Raw genomic sequence first — 18,438 nt, 5'->3', positions numbered from 1 at the left:
GCTTATAGCAGACAAAATCCATTTTTCTGACCTCAAAACCTGAACCTTCCTGACTCAAAGCAAGACAGGGCAGAACCAGGGCTGTGTCTCTCCCCAGGCTGGCTGGAGCTGCTGCCAGCACCAAGAAATGGCTGGTGAGGGATGCCACAGACCACAACATCTTGCCCAGTCTTGCACAACGATCTGGCTCCAAGTTATGGAAAAATTAACCAAGACAGATCAGACATGATTCAACCCTTCACAAGCATAATCCTTCACAAAACCACAGACCACTCCTCAGCCTCTTCCACCCACAGAAGGCGCCTGACACGAGTGTCTCCTGCAAGCAGGATGCCCTTGGCCAAATTTTACAACAAATCTGGTTGCCTACAGAAGGCATTGCCCAAAACATGTTGGTGGAGGAAGTCATTGCATGGTTTTTCATGCAGCCAGGCTGTGATTCACAGCCAGGACAGGTCACTGCAGCTCTGCTCCTGCATTTTTACACAACAGGTGCTGGACAGATCAGCAGAAAGGAGGAAACCTCTGGGCCAGGGGACTGGGAGTGGGGACACAGAGCCAACATGGGCTGCATTTTTACTGCCAGGCCAGCCTTTGGATGGAGCACCTTGATTTGGATCTCCCTTCACATTAGAAGGTTACATTGCCTCACATTTGTCTCCCTCTCTAAAGTCACTCTCCCACTCTCTGCTATCACCCACACCCCTAAAATGACTGTTCTGCACCTTCAGACTGAACCTGAACACCAAGGCAGCAATTCCAGTCCCACATTGAAGCAGCCAAATCATTCCTGCACATTCCTTCACACTACAGACACTCCCCAGAGCTCTGCCTGATGAGCACTGGCAGCAGTAGTGCAGAGAGCACACTGGGCAGCTATCACTGTTTATTTTACACCCAAACTGCCCCAAAAGACACCATCCAACCATCCTTGCAGTCTTCCTAAAAGGCAATGCATGCCTGCCCCAAGCAGCTTTCTGCCTACATGCCTTTGGTGCCACAAAGATTTACTCCTCTCTTAAATGATCCCTAGTTTCAGAAAATGAATAAGGTTTCCCATTTCCTGCCCTGGATTACTGAGCAGTTTCCTACCAAGCAAACCCTGAGAGGAAAGTGTCTCCAGCAAAAGACAGCCAGACCAGTGCCAGTGCCACAGCCCAGCTGCCAGGCTTCAGCCAGACATGGCACCAACCAGCAGGGCCAGTTTCTGAGCAAATACTGAGTAATAGGAACAAAAAAAACAAAAAGGAAAAAAAAAAAATCAGTTGTCCAAACTCAAAAGCCCTTCCAGTAATGTGACTGCTGACAAAGCTCTCACATGGAAGTGTGTCTGCTGCCAAGAGAGGATTTCAGCCCCAGGGTGTGCCAGGGGAGCTGGTGGGTTTGGCCAACACTGAGGTGGACATTTCTTCCAAAGTGGACTCAAAAGCTTCTCAGTTGCTCTCCTGCAGTGACCAGCAGGGCCATGGAGATTGTGCAGGAGCAAAAGTCTTTATTCAGCACTGGCACTGGTACAACAGATGCCTTGGAAGCTGAAAAAACACGAAAAAGGAGTTTTCATTCCCCCTGAATCCCTTCCCTTTGGGCCTGGAAAGCTGACAGGGCTTCCCTGCACTACCCTGACACAATTACAATATTGCCCATCAGGGACCAGGCTGAAACCACAAACCCATTTCCAGCAGACAGCCTAATAGCAATCAGATGGTCGCAGCCTTGTTAATTCAGCATGATGAAGAAAGCCAGTTAAGCAGGGAACAGTCTCCATCGTTACCCCCTTAAGTCAGTGGCAGTGGTTTTGAGAAAAAAGTACTTCAACCTACGCTTCAGCTGGTGTTTCTGGAATGACTTCAATGACATAGGCCCCAGAGACAACATCAGGGAAGTCTTTATGGCGATCCTTCAGCTCTCTAGCTTTGCTGAAAAATGAAGAAATGGCAAAAAAAAAAAAATCTTGTCAAGACAGGAAGAAACCCCCCCCACATTTTACTGAAGTCACTTAACACGAGTTGAGGTGTTCACACACATTGTTATGTCACTTCAGCATTAATTTTAACCCTTAGATGCATATTTCAGAAATTACTACATATTTTTGCATGCATACAGCTTTTTAATTTCTATTTCTGGTAAAGGCAATCATTTCAACAGATACAGACAATCAGAATTAAAACATTTCAAAGCTTTAGAACTACCAGATAATGGAGTCAAATTGTTTGGGCTAGAAGGGACCTTAAAACCCATCCAGTCCCCACTCCTGCCATGGGTAGGGATACCTTCCACTATCCCAGGGTGCTCCAAGCCCAACCCAACCTGGCCTTGGGCACTTCCAGGGATCCAGGGGCAGCCACAGCTTCTCTGGGCACCCTCACCCTCACAGGGAAGATTTTTTTTCCTAATATCTCATCTAAACCCACTCTCTGTCAGTTTGAAGCCATTCCCCCTCATCCTGTCACTCCAGGCCCTTTGTAAATAGTCCCTCTCCATCTTTCTTTCAGGCTCCCTTCAGGTACTGGAAGGTTACAATTAGGTCAAGCCCACAATTAGGTCTCTACTCCAGGGTGAACAACCCCAATTCTCTCAGCCTTTCCTCATGGGAGAGGCGCTCAATCCCTCTGATCATCTGTGGGGCCTCCTCTGGACTGGCTCCAAGAGCTTCTTGTGCTGGGGACCCCAGGGCTGGATGCAGAATTCCAGGTGGGTTCTCCTCAGAGCAGATTAGAGGGACAGAATCACCTTTTGCAATCCTGAGCACCTAAAAAACTCCAACCCCTTATGTTTCAATGCTTTGTTCCACCCGTGCATCCTGCTCGAGGGAAAGCTCCTGGCTATTTTCACAGGACATGGCATTACCTGCTCACGAGTCTCTTATAGTCTGAGCATGAATAAGCAAGTCCACACAAAAGCTTCATTTGACATTAAGCGAATTGTTTAATGAAAACAACTTTATAGGAACGGGAGTGCGCACGTAGCTGACGTAAGCCATGAAAACGTACAACAACATGGACGTAACGCCAGGACAGAGCCACAGTCACTAGCTATTCTCTTCTGAAGCACTAAGGAGAAGAAAAAGCCAGGAGTTGTTTAAGAGCTAGCTCACAGGAGAGCCTAGAGGAGAGCTCCACCGGGCGGCAGGCGCAGAGGAGAAGGTGGCCAGGCCTGGCTGGATGTGCCACCAGCACGCACAGAGACACGCCGTGCTGGCTCCAACCTCCCGCCGCTGCTGCACGTCACCAGCCGGATCCAAATGCATGCAGAGACCACGCTGGGGAAAGGTGAGGAGCCACCTTGCTTACTTACCTGGGGGTTAGTGACATCATTCGTATGCCAATGTATTTCTTTTTGGTTACAGCTTTCCCTACAGAAAGGAAAAATGGGTTGTGAGCAGTTGCCCCTGACCTAAAGAGCCTCACAGGCTGTTGGCTTTATGGTTTGTCACTGTTTTCACAGAATCACAGGATGGTTTGGGTTGGAAGGGACCTTTAAGGTCACTTATTTCCAACCCCCTGCCATGGGCAGTGATGCCACCACTACACCAAGTTATTTTCTGGATTTCCCCTTCCCAAGTGGAGTACCTTTAGCTTGTCTGTCATGGGATTCCGTAAGGAACTTCTTTATTTTATCAGATGGGATAGCAAATGAGATGCCTGCTGTAACTTTCAATGTGTTAATTCCAATGACTTCACCATCCTGGAGAAAAACAAAAAAAACCAAAAAAAACATAATTAGCAAATATGGAGTACTTCAAAGAGAAATGGATCATTTCTTCCAAGCAGTCACAAAGACAAATTCACATTTTGTAGCTGGTCTTCTATTTTCTACGCTTTAAGTGTAATTTTTTGAGTCTATTGATAAAACATTACTTAGGAGTTTTGGAAAATCAATGTGATTATTCATCTTGCTGCAGAAGAGATCAAAACTGGGCAATTCTCATGCTTGCAGCAGATGAGCAACACATTCTGCAGCTATTCTGTGTTTATTTCAGCAAGCACCACATAAAGCATGGCACCGACTGCTCCCGAGCCACTATTACATAAAGAAAAATACAGTTTGCCAAAAATCAAAAGTTTTCCTGGCAATATACCTCCAAGAGCTTTGGATGAAACATCTCTGATGTCATCTCTTTTGAAACCTCAGCAGTTTCATTCTCTGGTTCATCCCAGACAAAGACTGTCTAACTACAGGTGTTTTTAAGTGAAGATCAAGTGTGACTGAATGTGTGCTGTGAATTGAGTGGAAAAAAAAATTTGCCAAATCTCCTCCAAGGCAGAAACTCTGAGTAGTTCTTAGTTTCAGTCCGTGCCATGCCTCCTGAGGACTCAACCCCATGTACCCTCAGGAGACCTGAGAGCTCTCACACAGTTTTGCAACCTGCTTCAGTTCATTCTACAATATTGGCAAATAAACCCTAATATCCTGAAAATATGTGGATTTCTTTGGTGTGATTCAAAATGAAAGGGTAGATACATTTTAGAAATATTTAGCTGAGTTTCTGTGTGCAAAAGAAAATAATTGCCAGCTGCAGGGTAAACAGTAAGGGCAAACACCTCAGTCCAAAATGTGTCTTTCCCTTTTTGCAAGGATTGAGCAAAAAAAACATTACACTTGTTTGAAATTATGCAAATCATAAACATCCTAAATATTGAAATCCAAATGTAGCCTTTAGCCAACATAAACACAGACAACTGATTAGTAAGAACCATGTGAATTTTGTGTAGTCAGCCAGATATTGAAAGTTGCAAATCACACATCTGATGGGGAGAGTTTGCTTTTTTGTTGGTCTGGGTGGGGTATATTGCTGCTTGTAATTTTTTTAAATTAAAAAGCAATAAGCTCGACATCTAAATAAACTCAGAGAAACTCTTACCAGATTTACTAGGGGTCCTCCAGAGTTCCCATACTGAAAATAAACATAAGTTAAGAACATGTTTTAGTATTTACCTCTTAATTTGTTGCAAGCAAAATATAAAATAAATTTTTTAAATATTTCTGTAGTACTGTTTCCATTATCTATTAAATAAATGCAATAGACCAGTCTTAAACTGCCAAACCCATAAACTACACTTTAACATCACCCATTTTAGCTGAGCTTTGCAAATACTTACTGCCAGAGTAAGTTAAGAAAGCAAAGGTTTTCCTTTTGTTTTCTTAGTGCCACACTAGAATCTGAGAAGATTTTGGGACAGCTCTGGGAGCTGTTAGTGAAGATTTCTTACAAGGCCAAGATCTGAAGTACAAAAACTATTGTTTTGCCTTATTGCAGAAACAAGCTTGAATCCTTTAATGAAGCCTGGCTTCTTTTTCAGAAAACAAGATGGAATTCGAAAAGATATTTGTTTGCCAGAGAATATTGCCTCCTCCCTTGCAATCTGCAAGGATTTTGAAGTGAAGGCAGATATTGTGCCTGGCGTGGCTCCTCGGGGGGTTTCTCAGTAACACCCGAGTGCTGCTGTGGTGCAGATGTGCAGATTGCAGGGAGAGGGAGAGAAGTACTCCCTGCTCCTCAGAACGGCATCTCAGGAGGAATTTCTGCTGGAGGAAGGGAAAGGCTGAAGGCAGCAGTGGAGGGGACGTACATTGATGATGGCATCAGTCTGGATGTAGTCCATGTCGGAGTTGCGGAGCCCCAGCTCCTTCCCCCCGCGCTGCGTGGTGCTGACGATGCCCGTGGTCACTGTGTTCTGCAGGGAAAAGGGACTTCCAATGGCCACCACAAACTCCCCTGGCCTCAGGTCTGCAGACTGGCCAAGCAGAAGAACTGGCAATTTACCCTGAAATAAAAAAAGAAAAAAAAAAGAAAATTCAAATGTTAAAGACACTGCTCTGCTGGAAGAACAAATGTTATGGAAGGATGAACACATTCACAGGGTAGAGGAAAGGAGAGAGGCTTTTATCCCTCAGGGATTTTGTTTGTTCTGTTTTCTTTGAGTATTTTGTGTGTGGGTTGGTACAGAAGCACCAGTGTGGGCTCTTTACACTGGAGAACTTTTTCCACAACAGGTACCCATTAAATCAAGAACAATTAAAAGACCAAAGGAATATTTATGCTCTGCTGTACAAAGCAAACATCTGATAATACTAGAAATGAGCCACTTCCAACACTTCTTGAAATAATTAGCCAACAGCTGTTGAAGTAAAAATATGATATTTTTTGAGAGTGAACACTAAAGAATCATGAAAGCAACAGACCAAGAGTTGTGTGTACATTTAAAAGCATTTTATATTCTCACAAGACACCAGCTAATGATTCATCTTAGTTTCTTCAAATGAAGCATCTCTTCTAAATAATTATATTGCCTCCTACATACAGTGATGTCTTCCTCTGAAGATGTTAGGATTTAAGGACCTGATGTGATTTTTCTGTTATGACAGTAGAGGATACCATTATACTTTCCTTTCAAGATCTTATCTCTAAACATATTAAATATCACATAGTTGAAGACATTCCCACTAAAACATTCTTAAAATTCAGCACACACTGCATTCTACAGCAATTAAAAATAAAAAAGGGGAGGGAAGGTTGGATCCACACACTCTTGCCAATGAATCCAGGGTGTTCTGAAACAGATCATACTTCAAATAAATACTTTTTTTTGGTTCATCACCTGCCTGTACAATACACACTGAGCACCATTTCTCTCTTCCTTCACACTTTTAAAAGTCAATCTCTACACTTACAGTTATGTGACATGTTTTTAAATATTTTTGTTTTATCTGTAGTCTAAATGATCCTGACCCTCCCCAGGTAATTTAACCATGTCACTAGACTATTTCTATTAGCATCAATGAACCTGGACACGTATAAATGCAGGTTTAGACTTAAGGATTTGGAGGATTAGGTTACTGAACCCAAAAATCAAAACAGAATTCTGGAAGCATTTATCTTTTGCTTGGCAAAGCTAACTTGAACCTAGCTTTCCTCCAAGCTTGACCTACTTCGAGTTTTGGCAAAAAGGAAAAATATTGCATGTTTAATTTGGAAGCTCATTGCTGGCTCTTAAGGGGTTTTGTTACCAGCAGTTTGAAAGCCTGACTCAATAAGTCATCCATAGGGACAAAAATTCAGTATTATAAACTAACCCAAATTCCCATCACTTTGTATTTTTCACCCACAGATTATTTCAAATATCCTAAGAGACAGACAATGCCTGCAAAGTAGAAAGCAAAAAACAATGCCATCATTTGTCACTACATGCTGCTGCAAATACAGAAGTTATGGTTTTAATGTTTTACAAGATTGGCCTTGTGTATCCTTTATCCAGCTTTGTTGCAATCCCACCAGGGAAGTTTTACTCAGATGAGCAGATTGTTTCAATAAAATTCATTGCCAGCTCCCACAGGGTAAGATGCTTTATGAAAACTTATCTTTCAGTCTCCAGACAGCAAGAAAATAATTAAACCAACAGCTTGTTCAACAGAGTGAGCTGGAAGAGCAACAGAATAGGCAGCACAGAAAGGAGAAAGCACTTCCATGTCTATCTGCATTCAGAGGAAAGTTATCACAACCAGCAATGCCCCACTAATTAAAAATAGTGATAAAATTCAGCCCTTATCAGTGCCACAGCCACAGATAAACCCAGCCACGGCTGTGGCTGAGCTCTGGGAAGGATCCAGCAGCTCTGCCCAGTTTCCCCATCACTTCTGCAGCGCTGCAGAGAAGCAGCAGCAGCATCCCAGGGCAGTCCCTGATCCCAGCACAGCCCTGGCTCCAAGGGACATGGGAAGGGGAATCAGGAGCTGGGATCAGCTGTGTGCAGCACAAACAGCCCCATATGGGTCATGTTTGGACACAGGGAGCACCCTGGCCCTTCCTCTCACCAGATGCTATTGAGCTTACGTAGCACGTCTTTGCAAGATGTCATTGGTCAAAACCAGCATCTTCTTTTGGCACTGCTTTTCCTTCTTTAAAAAAAACAAACAACAAAAACCCCACACAAAAGACAAAAAAAATGGCTCATGCTTATATCCCAGTGCACCAAAAACAAATACTTTGTAGAGAAAGAGGACATTTATCAGCAAATGAAACAGAGACAAGCAAAAGAAAACATAAAAAGAATACTTTTTATGTTTTATTAACAGAAAAAAAAAAAAAAAAGGCTGGTCATGCACAAAGTTAAAATATTTATACAAAGTTCCAGAGTTGTAACAACAGTCACAAAGCCAAAATTGCATTTGGCAGCAGAGAGAAAGTACAGGAACGATCTGTGACTAATACAATTGTGATTGTGCTGAGTTTTCAGGGCTGTGCCTATACTAGCCAGGCTTCAGTTCAAACCCTGATGCTGTATGGATTGGCTGCAGGTCACTGCTGTGATTCAACAAGTCTTCTGGAAAGTCTGGCTAACCTTTCCCTTGCTAGAAACAAAAATCCATTGCAAAAACCTCCTTGTCCTGCACATATTATGAAACACAGCTTTGGAAAACGTGTCCTCTATTCCTTGTGATTTCCTGGTGGGGGTAAGAACTGACACACTGACCAGCACTGCATGTAAATATAGTAGTGCCCCTACAAAACAATGCCATGAAGAATTTTTTATGATGAATGGCTTTGAATTTGAGAGGTTCTCTCTGAAATAGCTTAAACATTGCCACGCTCAATATTAAATTTTCTGTCATAAAAAAACCAAAACAAACTCATTTACATTGTACACGTGGTTTTGAAACCAGGTACAAAAAAACCCAGTACAAAACCAGTACAAAACCCCGTGATGGAGTGGGAAAAACATCCTTCTGGCAGTGTTGTAAGCAAGATCATGTCAGAACACCCTCTGTGACCTCACCCCTGCCACTGGCAAGCTCATCCCGAGGAAGTGAAGGAATCCTGGTAAACTGAGTGTGAGTTCAGGGCTCTTAATAGCTATACTTCATAAATGTGCATTCTTCAATCTTTACATAATGTCTGATGGCCATCAGGATGACATAAGCATCACTCCAACTCGTGATTCTCCTGCTTTAACTAAAGATTTGCCCCAGCAGTTAATTAAAAGTGCCAGGCAAAGGACCATGCCTTGCAGCACAACCAGCAGGGAGCCAGGAACACCCAAACCCAGCTCTCCCAGTGACTCACTGCACGGCCTTGGGCAACACATAATATCTTTTCTACCCCTGTCTTTTCTAACTTTTCCTTTGATGAAGCCTTGGGGCTCTGCTGGATCCATGTTTACTCAATAAAACAAATCTGCAGGCAGGCATTCTGCAAGCACACAGAAATAGGACTAAACATGCAAACCCCTAAGTGGCACATGACTCACTGTTTACACCCAGCCAGAGAAGGAGCCATTAATTAGGGTTAATATTTTAAGCACTTCACATCCCAAAGGGCTTCAGACATTTTTATATATGGATTTGACTCAAACCCTGGATAAACACCACTCCCACGACATGGAGAGCTGCACACCACCACAAGAAATGGTTCCATCCAACAATAGGACACAGCTACTGTGGCACGAGAGGAGAGGAAGAGATCAGCATCATCAGCCAGAAGGACTCGGAGAAATATGGAATCATTTAGGGTGGAAAAGAGCTGTAGAATTATTGAGACCAAACACTAACCCATGTCCCCAAGTGCTGCATCCACATGGCTTTTAAATCCCTCCAGGGATGGAGATTCCAATACTGCCCTTCTATGAGGAAATTGTTCCCAAATATCCACCCTGAGCTCCCCTGGCCCAGCCTGAGGCCGTTCCCTCTCCTCCTGTCCCTGTTCCTGGAGCAGAGCCCGACCCCCCGGCTGTCCCCTCCTGCAGGAGCTGTGCAGAGCCACAAGGTCCCCCCTGATCCCCCTTTTCTCCAGGCTCAGCCCATTCCCAGCCCCCTCAGGAGTTCCCCAGCCCCTTCCCAGCTCCCTCAGGAGTTCTCCATCCCCTTCCCAGCTCCCTCAGGAGTTCTCCATCCCCTTCCCAGCTCCCTCAGCCCCTCCTGGGGCTCCAGCCCTTTCCCCAGCTCCATTCCCTTCCCTGGACACACTCCAGCCCCTCCATGTCCTTTTTGCAGTGAAGGACCCAAAACAGACCTCAGGATTCAAGGTGCAGCCCCAGCAGGGCCAGCACAGATGTTCACCTGGTGTCCTTTAACAGCACAACTTGAGTCAGATAAAATAACTGAAATCTGGACAATAATAAGTGAAATCTGGACAAATCTAGCTCCAAAACTGAGAGGAGGAGGCACAAAACCACCAGCCAGGCACAGCCACAGAGAAATGGAAACCAAGAGACAGGCAGCCATAAGCAGGAGGTGTTTTGGTTTGAACTTTTTCAGACATGAAATAAGTGAATGGGTCTCTCTGCTGGCACAGAAAGCAAATAAATCCCTCCTCTGTTCTGTAATCCCCTTCGTTTGTGGATGGAAAGTCAGGAATTCACAGGAAGCACTTTGCAGTTCAATAAACGGATGAAGAGGAGACAAAAGTCCTGAGTCCAATTTGTGTTAACCAGCGACAGATCTCCTTCATGCTTCTTATTTTTATGTGGGAAAGGCACAGATGCTGGTGTGGAACACTAATTCAGCTGTAAGTGTAACTCTGGCAAAACATGTAACTGTCCTGGGAATTGCATCTCTGTTCTGACTAATTCAACTTTCAGAATACGTTATGGCAAAACAAAAACACCAGTCATGAGCATGTAAAAATATAGAATATCATCTACAATCTAGAAACTGCTTGACAGTGATTCAAAGAAAACAAAAATCCCAGGCTGAACACATTACAAGCCTCCAAAAGTATTTCATCCATAGTTAGAAAAGCAAAACCGAGTCTCCTTATCTAAATATGGAGCATGGGAAACTTGCAGGAAAAAAAAAAGAAGAAAAGGATGAAGTGTTGTTTTGATATGTCACCAGGTTTTCAATTGCCTGGCAAGAGATTGCTGTTCTCCCTTAAAAATAAAATACAAATGAAATTACAATTAAATAAAATAAAAATAGTAATTAACAATATGCTGGTGCTGGCAGACCCACTCTGGAGATGTGAGTATTCTACTGCATGGGAAGCTGGACCAGGACATTGTCCCCACAGTGAGGGTTTCTGGAAGCTGAAGATGGCAGAAAACCTCTTCTGCCTGAATTGATGAATAAACTGGAGTTAAGATCCAAGTTTTTTACCAGGTATTGCATTTCTATGGGTCCTGAAGATTTCTGGAAGCAATATGTGGGCTTCCTCAGACTCTAGAGAGGAAGCAATGTATTACCCAGATTTCAAAGTGAAATAGCATTTTAGGAAAGCCACTTACATTTGGTGTCCAAGCAGTTTGTTTTTTCAAAAGGTGGCCATTAAAATATTGATGCATAAACAGGGGAAGTTTGCTTTCCTGCCTCCTCCAGTTTGTACACACAGGGGAAAATCAAATCCCCTCTGACCACAAAGATAGACACTCTTTGCTTCAGGAAACCACCAGGGGAACGAGGGCAGAAGGTCCTGTTGATTTTAAAGTGTCAAACAAAGTGTTTATTAATAAGATACAGGAGAAATTTTAAGCTGGAGGTTTCAGCTGCAGGGCTGAATGTCACCACAAATTAGAGATGGATCACAGCCCCACTGCTGCTGCACCACGCAGATGCCAAATCCTGTCTGGGGTAAAGAACCAGGAACTGGCCACACTGAGGAACAAAATCTTCAGGACCTGGCATGTGTTCCCTGTGTGATTTCAGGGCCAGTGTCTGTCTCATGGCTGGCTTTTAAGCACATAGAAAGAAGAAACCCCTCAAAATAAAGCCATTCACCATGCTCCTCCCTTCAGTGCCAAACCACAGACATCATTTTTGTGGACAGAGCTCGATTTCCAGGGCTGAAAAGGGTCCCCAGGCAAAAGTCACCTCCACTTTCCATTACTCTGGGCTTCCAGTTTCCATTTGGGTTGGGTTCTTTTATAATTCTGCCCCCAGTTAACCCTGACATTGTCCATTAAACCACCCTGAAATTTCCTCCCCTCCTGCTGGTGTTTATTTTTCAGCAGCTGTATCACACATTCTGATTTAACAAGGTAGTTATTTGCCTTGAGATGAATCCCACAATGCAAAAAAGCATTTTCCTCTGCCAGCAAAAAAGCATCTGCTCCCTTTGGAGTGTTGTGCAACTGTTTTGATGGGTTTCACACCCGCTGCAGGATCACACGTGCCACGCAGTACAGATTATTTATTTCACCAGTCCCTGCCTATGCTGCCAAAATCCAATTTTTTCTAAGGAAGTCTTATAAATTTTGCATGTTCATATCCAAATTGCCTGCAACTACACTGTTCCTTGCTAGTGATGTGGTCTCCTCCTTGCATTTGGATGGATATTTAGATTGGACTCATGGCTACCACATTGATTCCAATCTTACTTCCCACTTTCAACACTGCAGCAAACTGCTCTGTGTCACCACAGCCACGAGAAAACACCCGTGCTCTCTTTTATAGACTGTAAAAACAAGCACATTTTAGGACTGGAACAACGTGCTCCAAGGTTTCTGTTCCTCATTGACTGCAAGATGCTTTTCCACGGAAAAGAATTTAATCAGGGAAAGGGTTCATCCTCACTGCTGCCCTGATTTTGCCACCCTCTTTCATTTCCTACTGCACTCAGCAAAGCCAAATTCGTTTACTAATGTCTTTGGCCAGATGTTCACACCTTAGAGGAAAACAGCATTCAGGCTGCTACAAAATCTGAACAGCTGACAGCCCAGCTCTGTTCCTAACCACAGAGCATTCTTCACCCTTCAGATCCTGCCTTAACATGCCACACATGAAAAAGAAAAAAAACCTTCTGCATCTTTGATGTCACCTTCAAACAATTTATTCTAATTTAAGAATTTCACCTCTTACTTCAGAAAAATTCTTCAGGGTGGTTTTCATTCCATATCCAGATTTTTAAAGGATCATTTGTACTACCCCATTGACTTCTTTAGCCAGCAAATACATTTCAAATTCAAATTATTACCCCTGTGATTTTAAAAAGTCATTTATGCATCTGAATGACTGCAAGGCATTCCGGTACAAAAAGGAAAGCTTAAACACTGAACTTGAAAGGGTATATAAAAACGCCCCATAAAAGTTCAATCTGAGAATCAATTTCTCAGCTGACCACATTTCCATTTTAACTTATTTTTTTTGTGAACACATAAAACATTGTTTTTAATTCTCAAATGCAAAGCAGCACCTGTCCTGCGAACAGGGGTGTCTCAGGCCTCGCCTCGGACTGGGATTTCCCAGTGCCATGTTACCAGAGCTGGCTGGGAATCTGGGCCTCCCATCCCATTACATTTTCCCCCAGTCTTCTCAAAATTATCCTGAGCTGCAATGGGAGAGGCCAGGAGGAGAACACCACCCATGGTACTGGTTTGTGCAGCTGATAAGATGCTTCCAAGAGCAGGTCAGACCAATTCCAGCCCTGATGCACAGTGGTTTCCACACAAGCCCATCTGGATGAATTCTCTTTTTTTCCAGGCTGCTTCCAGGTTCTCCCTTCCCCCAAGCAGCTTCCCAGGGCAACTAGGAGCCATTTCCTCAGGGTATCAAACAACATTCAAACCCATGCCTGCTCTTTCCCTGAGTCCTCAAACTGACCATCACATCAGTTCAGGGTCTCCTCTCCCTCTGCCACCTCTCTGCTCTGAAGTTCAGCTTCCTGCTGCTTCCAAGTCCTCTCCCTCTCCCACATCTGCTCTCCCCTCCACGTTGTACTTCCAATTTTAGAGCATTTTTCCAGCTGCCCTTCACTCCCTGCCTCATCCTAATGCTGCCAGTGCTCATGCTGGGGATCTTTCCTTTTGCTTCCTACTCCTTTTTCTTATTTTAAGATAAAAACGAGAAAACAAGCGACGCCATAAAACAGAAAAAAAGCAACACGGCAAACCCATTATCGGTACTGTTCGGTTTTTCTGCCTGTTCAGAAGCTTTTAAGAAAGCAAAAGTTTGAAATGATGAAGGTGGCAAGGGAGCAGCAGGAGCACTTCATACCTCGGTGATCCAAGAGCTGTGCATTCGGCGCCTGGCTTAGTCATGAACTCTGGCACAAACACTTCTGACCTCGCTGGGGAATAGCTCTGAACTAAAACAACACTGCAAGATCTACACATTTTTGAGTCATGAGTTTCAAATGAAGCATTCCTGCCCGTTCAACTTGGAGGTCATTAAATGACAAACCAAAGGAGGGGAGCCAACATGAGCAGCACCCCAAACAGCCCATCCAGCTCACTGCATCTCCATTGCACAGCGTTTCCACACAATATTCTTCTTGCTGCGTGTGCAGAACCTCCTGACAGCTTTTCTGCTGTGGCAGGAGGCACAATAACGCTGAGAGAGGAACATTTGATATGGAAGAAGGTCATAGATGGGAAGCTGCTCAGAAAACCACTTGCAGTGAAAGAACATCCTTCCAAGCCGGTTTTAATTTCTGTGTTCAAGATGCTCCCCAAGATATTTTCCACTTTAGTATCTACATCAGCGAGGGACAAATGTATCCTCTAAAAGCCATTTGTGTCTTCAATATAGGCACTCAAGACAGAATAACACAAGTAAAACACTCCCATTTCTTCTCTGAGACAAGAGTTATATCAGATAAAGTGTGTACAAACCAGTACAAACTGGGACGTTGTTTTTTATTTTGAGGATACATAAAAAAAGTGCTATGTAATCCTTTCACTATGCTGAGAGGTGACAAAATTAACCACTGCCACCCACAAACTTGGCTTTTAAAAATGTGTATCCACCTAGTCCATATATTCTCAGCAATTCAGCCCAGTAAACAACTTGTTTTTCCTTCAAACCTGAAAATCAGCAACAGCTTTTGGAAAGGAGGATGTTAAATTAGAGGAATTAAACGTGTCTTGCTTTAATGACTCACCTGAGAATCTATTTTAATTAGTGCAATGTCTGATTTTTCATCAACATCTTTAATTTTGGCTTCGTAAGTCTCCCCATTCTTCAGCTCCACTTTCACCCTGTTCTTGTTGGTGACCACGTGGGCGTTGGTGACAATCAGCCCATCCTCAGAGACGATGAACCCCGAGCCACTGGCAACAGGAACCTCCCTCTTGGAAAAAGGAAGTCTGAAAGACAAGGGAAATAAAACGTTTGTTGCTGCAAAAAAGCTGAAAGGTCACAAATCATTCCAAATAACACACAGCCAAAAGGAGTTTGGTGAGTTTTTAATGCTTTAAGATATCTGCTGTTACGCTCATTAAGAAGATAAAGCACATCCATTACTTTAGCTAATTATTTTTCCATGACTCTTAAATTATTCTTCATTCTTAAGCATGACAAATATTTATTATCTCAAAACCTCTTTGCTATTTCGTACCATCAATCAACATTTCTGTCACAATGGCAGCTGTTTTCAATAATTAAATAAAAAAGAAAAAGGAAAAAAAAAAATCAAGACTGGGCATCTTGTTTACTTGCGAAATAATTCAATGTGAACCACAGCAGGAGCGATCTTCTCCACCACATCTGCAATGAAGTTGTATTTGTGCCTCAGGCTGTTCGGGTGTTCTTGGCCTGAAATAGAAACAGAGGACGTGTCATGAGTTCTTTAAGTGACTGCAGGAGGGTCATTGCAAAACACCTGAATTAAAAAAAGCTCTGAGTGGGTATCTTTCCCTTCCTTAAAAGTCATCTGCAGCATGACCCTTGGCACTAGATTTCCTCCCTGCTTCTCTGCACAGAGCTGGAGTGCTTTGTCTTTGGGAAGAATGACCCATGGAAGGTCCTGGTGTGGAGTGCACCCCATGGGGCAGCGTGGGCTCATCCCACTGTGGTACCCAGGGATGGGCACTGGAGGAGCACAGGGTTTGTTCCCTGCCCGCTCCCCCTTTGTGAAAGGGATTTTGTACCCAGATGCCTCCACTGCTGCCCTCCTTTTCTGGATGGTCTTCTCAGATTAAACAAACCAGCTCTGTTCCTCTGCCAAAATACGCCTTCTTGGAGGTTTTTTGAAGTCTCAGGCTGCTGCATTTTGAGGACACAGAGGTCCTGACCCCAGTGCAAGCCCTCAGCAGCTGCTGAGAAATTTTAACTTGGGTACAAGGTTGGGCTTCCTTTCCCACCAGTGTCCCCACACAGCCTGACCCAGCAGCCCCCGCCTGGCACCTACATGTGGAAGAACCTTCCACACACTCCACACAACCCCACTCAAGGCATCCTTCCCACCCATGCCCCCTGAGGTCCATCAGCTCCCTGGAGGGGTGGATCCCACCTGCTTTGGAGCCACTGAGCTGCCCCCAGGGCTATAAAATAGATATGGCAACACAATGGGACCACCAAGCTCTGCATTCCTCATGGTCACTGAGTATTCAGCAGGGCCCAGTGGGATTTTCAAAAGCCACTGGGTACCCAACTCCCATTGTGGCCAACAGAAAACCTGTCTGCACCAAGAGAAGTATAAAAATCTCTGGGAAAAACTCACAATTCTGACACAGCTTCTCCTTCTCAAGCAGTTCGGGGGCAAAACATTGTTTTGTTTTGTTTTGTTTTTTAATTGGGAGCAGCTATGCAAATTGGGAACACCCCAAAGAGTTCCTTTGTATTCCTTCAGAGGTGAGGAAGAAACACCCTGTTTTCATTTTGGTTTTATCTGGAGCACCCATCTCCTGTTTTCAGGCACAAGCCAAGCCTGTTACAGACTTTCAGGAGTATTAATGTGTTGTGCTGCTCCCGTCCATCTTTGCCATTTGGCTTCTAAATCCATGCAGAGATTAAAGCAATAAGCAGCTTGTGGATGCTGTAAGTGCCTTTGATGGAGTAAGAGGATGATTTATTTGCAGAATCACAGGAGAACAAGGGCTATCCCATAAAATCATCCCAAAACCCTGAATGCCCTTTGCCATTGGAAAAAACAGAGAGGAAAACCATGCAAATTTTCAAGTACACACTGGAGGCAATAATGATTTGGATACAAAATGCCCCTGCTTTTCACACTAACCAGACACTGGTTTGATTCGGGGTGAACATGTTCCAGGTGAGCTCTCAGTGCCAACAGCACACACTGTCCCTCATGAGAGGGGTGCATGCTCCACCCAAACACCATCTGTCACTCAAGAACAGGGTTTTTTTTTTCTTATTTATACCCTGTGAAACATCTCAAGGGCTTTTAAATGCAGCCAGTCACAAGCAGCAGCCACAGCAGTAACCACAAAATCCACTCTGCTGTTACAGAAATGCTTCTCTGCCTTATGAAGCAGCAACATCGACCAGGAAACTTTTGTCCTCACCTCACTGTTTTCCTCAAGAGCATTCACTGCTTTCTGATTTACACATGAGCTGTTGTCCTTGGGCTTTCACCCCACAGAGGCATAAGGGATTGCTGATTGAGAAATATCAATTTACCAAGCGATTTATATTCCCCATACTAGAAATATTCAATATCAAACACATCACGTCATTGCTGTAAAGCTGACAATTATAACAGGAACAGTTTTGAGAAGCTGCTACAATAAGAAATGCAGTTTGGAATTATCCACTTGCATTAAATAGGTGCTTGGACAGATTATCAGATGGGATTAACGTGGTGCTGGGCTAAAACTCCACTGGGCACTGCTGCAGCCATGGATATGCTTTTTGATCACTGCTTATAAAATGATTTCATCTCAGCTGCAATGCTGTAGACATCCAAAGGTCACATCCTGCCCATGGGAAAAAAAAGAGTTCCGTGGATGAGGGAACTACACAGGCAAAGCACAGCTTTTTTTTTTCCATGCCTTCAATCTTTTTTGCTTTTAGCTATTGAAGAAGAAAAAGGATGCCCAGGCTGTACGTGGTGAGACTGCTAATACTTCACCTCAGAGCTGCCTTCCCTTGGAACTGGAGCCTACAAAAGCCAGGATTTCAGAGGCAACAGTGTTTTGCCCATGATCCACCCCCTTGTGCAGTCCCAAACTAAACTGCAGAGAGAAAAAAAAAAAGTTCAGAGTTTCCTACTTTGAAAAAGTTAGATAATAAACACTAATCCATGGCATACTGACCCAAAAAGCTCCCAGCAGCTAGCCACGCCTGCCTGTTGCTTATGTATCAGGAATTCCTGCATTGTGTAACACAGTTTTGCAACTGGTCTTGAACCACTGCCCATTTAAATGGAAAACATACCTTTTTAAAGCAAAAAAACAACAGTCAAAGCACTGATCTTGATGGATTCATGGATGAATGTTAAAAAAAAATTACTGTAAACTGGTCTTCACCATCAGCATAGAATATGAAGGCTGTAATAAAAGTATTGATACATTAAAAGTTCTTTTATCACTGAGATAAAGAATAATGGAGGGCAAAAAACCCAAGCTGATTTCTCTGGAATTACTGAGCTGCACATGGGGAGCTGAGAACTGCGCTGATCTTTCCTACAAGAAACCACCTCTGTGTGAAATTTTACCTAAGATTTTAACTTAGGCACAAGTGACCACATGGAGGCTTAAATGGCCATAAAAACACCAACATAACCAATTTCATATGGGTGAGTGCTCATTCCTCAACCACCACAGGGCA

At 43.7% G+C, this 18,438-nt stretch overlaps 1 protein-coding gene across 2 annotated transcripts in view; it reads right to left on the bottom strand.

Moving 5' to 3' along the window:
* Positions 1-18,438, bottom strand: part of HTRA1 (HtrA serine peptidase 1) — a 31,059-nt gene that overhangs the window by 1,270 nt on the left and 11,351 nt on the right. The window contains exons 2-8 of one of the 2 annotated variants that reach the window (XM_072931334.1): positions 15,363-15,462; positions 14,810-15,014; positions 5,571-5,765; positions 4,862-4,894; positions 3,570-3,684; positions 3,295-3,352; positions 1,821-1,916 (exon numbers count right to left, since the gene is read on the bottom strand). In XM_072931334.1, coding sequence (XP_072787435.1) covers positions 1,821-1,916; positions 3,295-3,352; positions 3,570-3,684; positions 4,862-4,894; positions 5,571-5,765; positions 14,810-15,014; positions 15,363-15,462 — 802 coding nt within the window. Of the gene's footprint in view, positions 1-1,820; positions 1,917-2,901; positions 3,051-3,294; positions 3,353-3,569; positions 3,685-4,861; positions 4,895-5,570; positions 5,766-14,809; positions 15,015-15,362; positions 15,463-18,438 lie in introns of those variants that run through there. The other variant, XM_072931335.1, reaches the window with a different exon arrangement.

The sequence above is a fragment of the Taeniopygia guttata genome, chromosome 6, assembly GCF_048771995.1.
Source record: "Taeniopygia guttata chromosome 6, bTaeGut7.mat, whole genome shotgun sequence".
NCBI classification, from domain to species: domain Eukaryota; kingdom Metazoa; phylum Chordata; class Aves; order Passeriformes; family Estrildidae; genus Taeniopygia; species Taeniopygia guttata.
The sequence above is the reverse complement of the archived record's forward strand: the minus strand, read 5'-3'. Positions and strand labels throughout refer to the sequence as shown.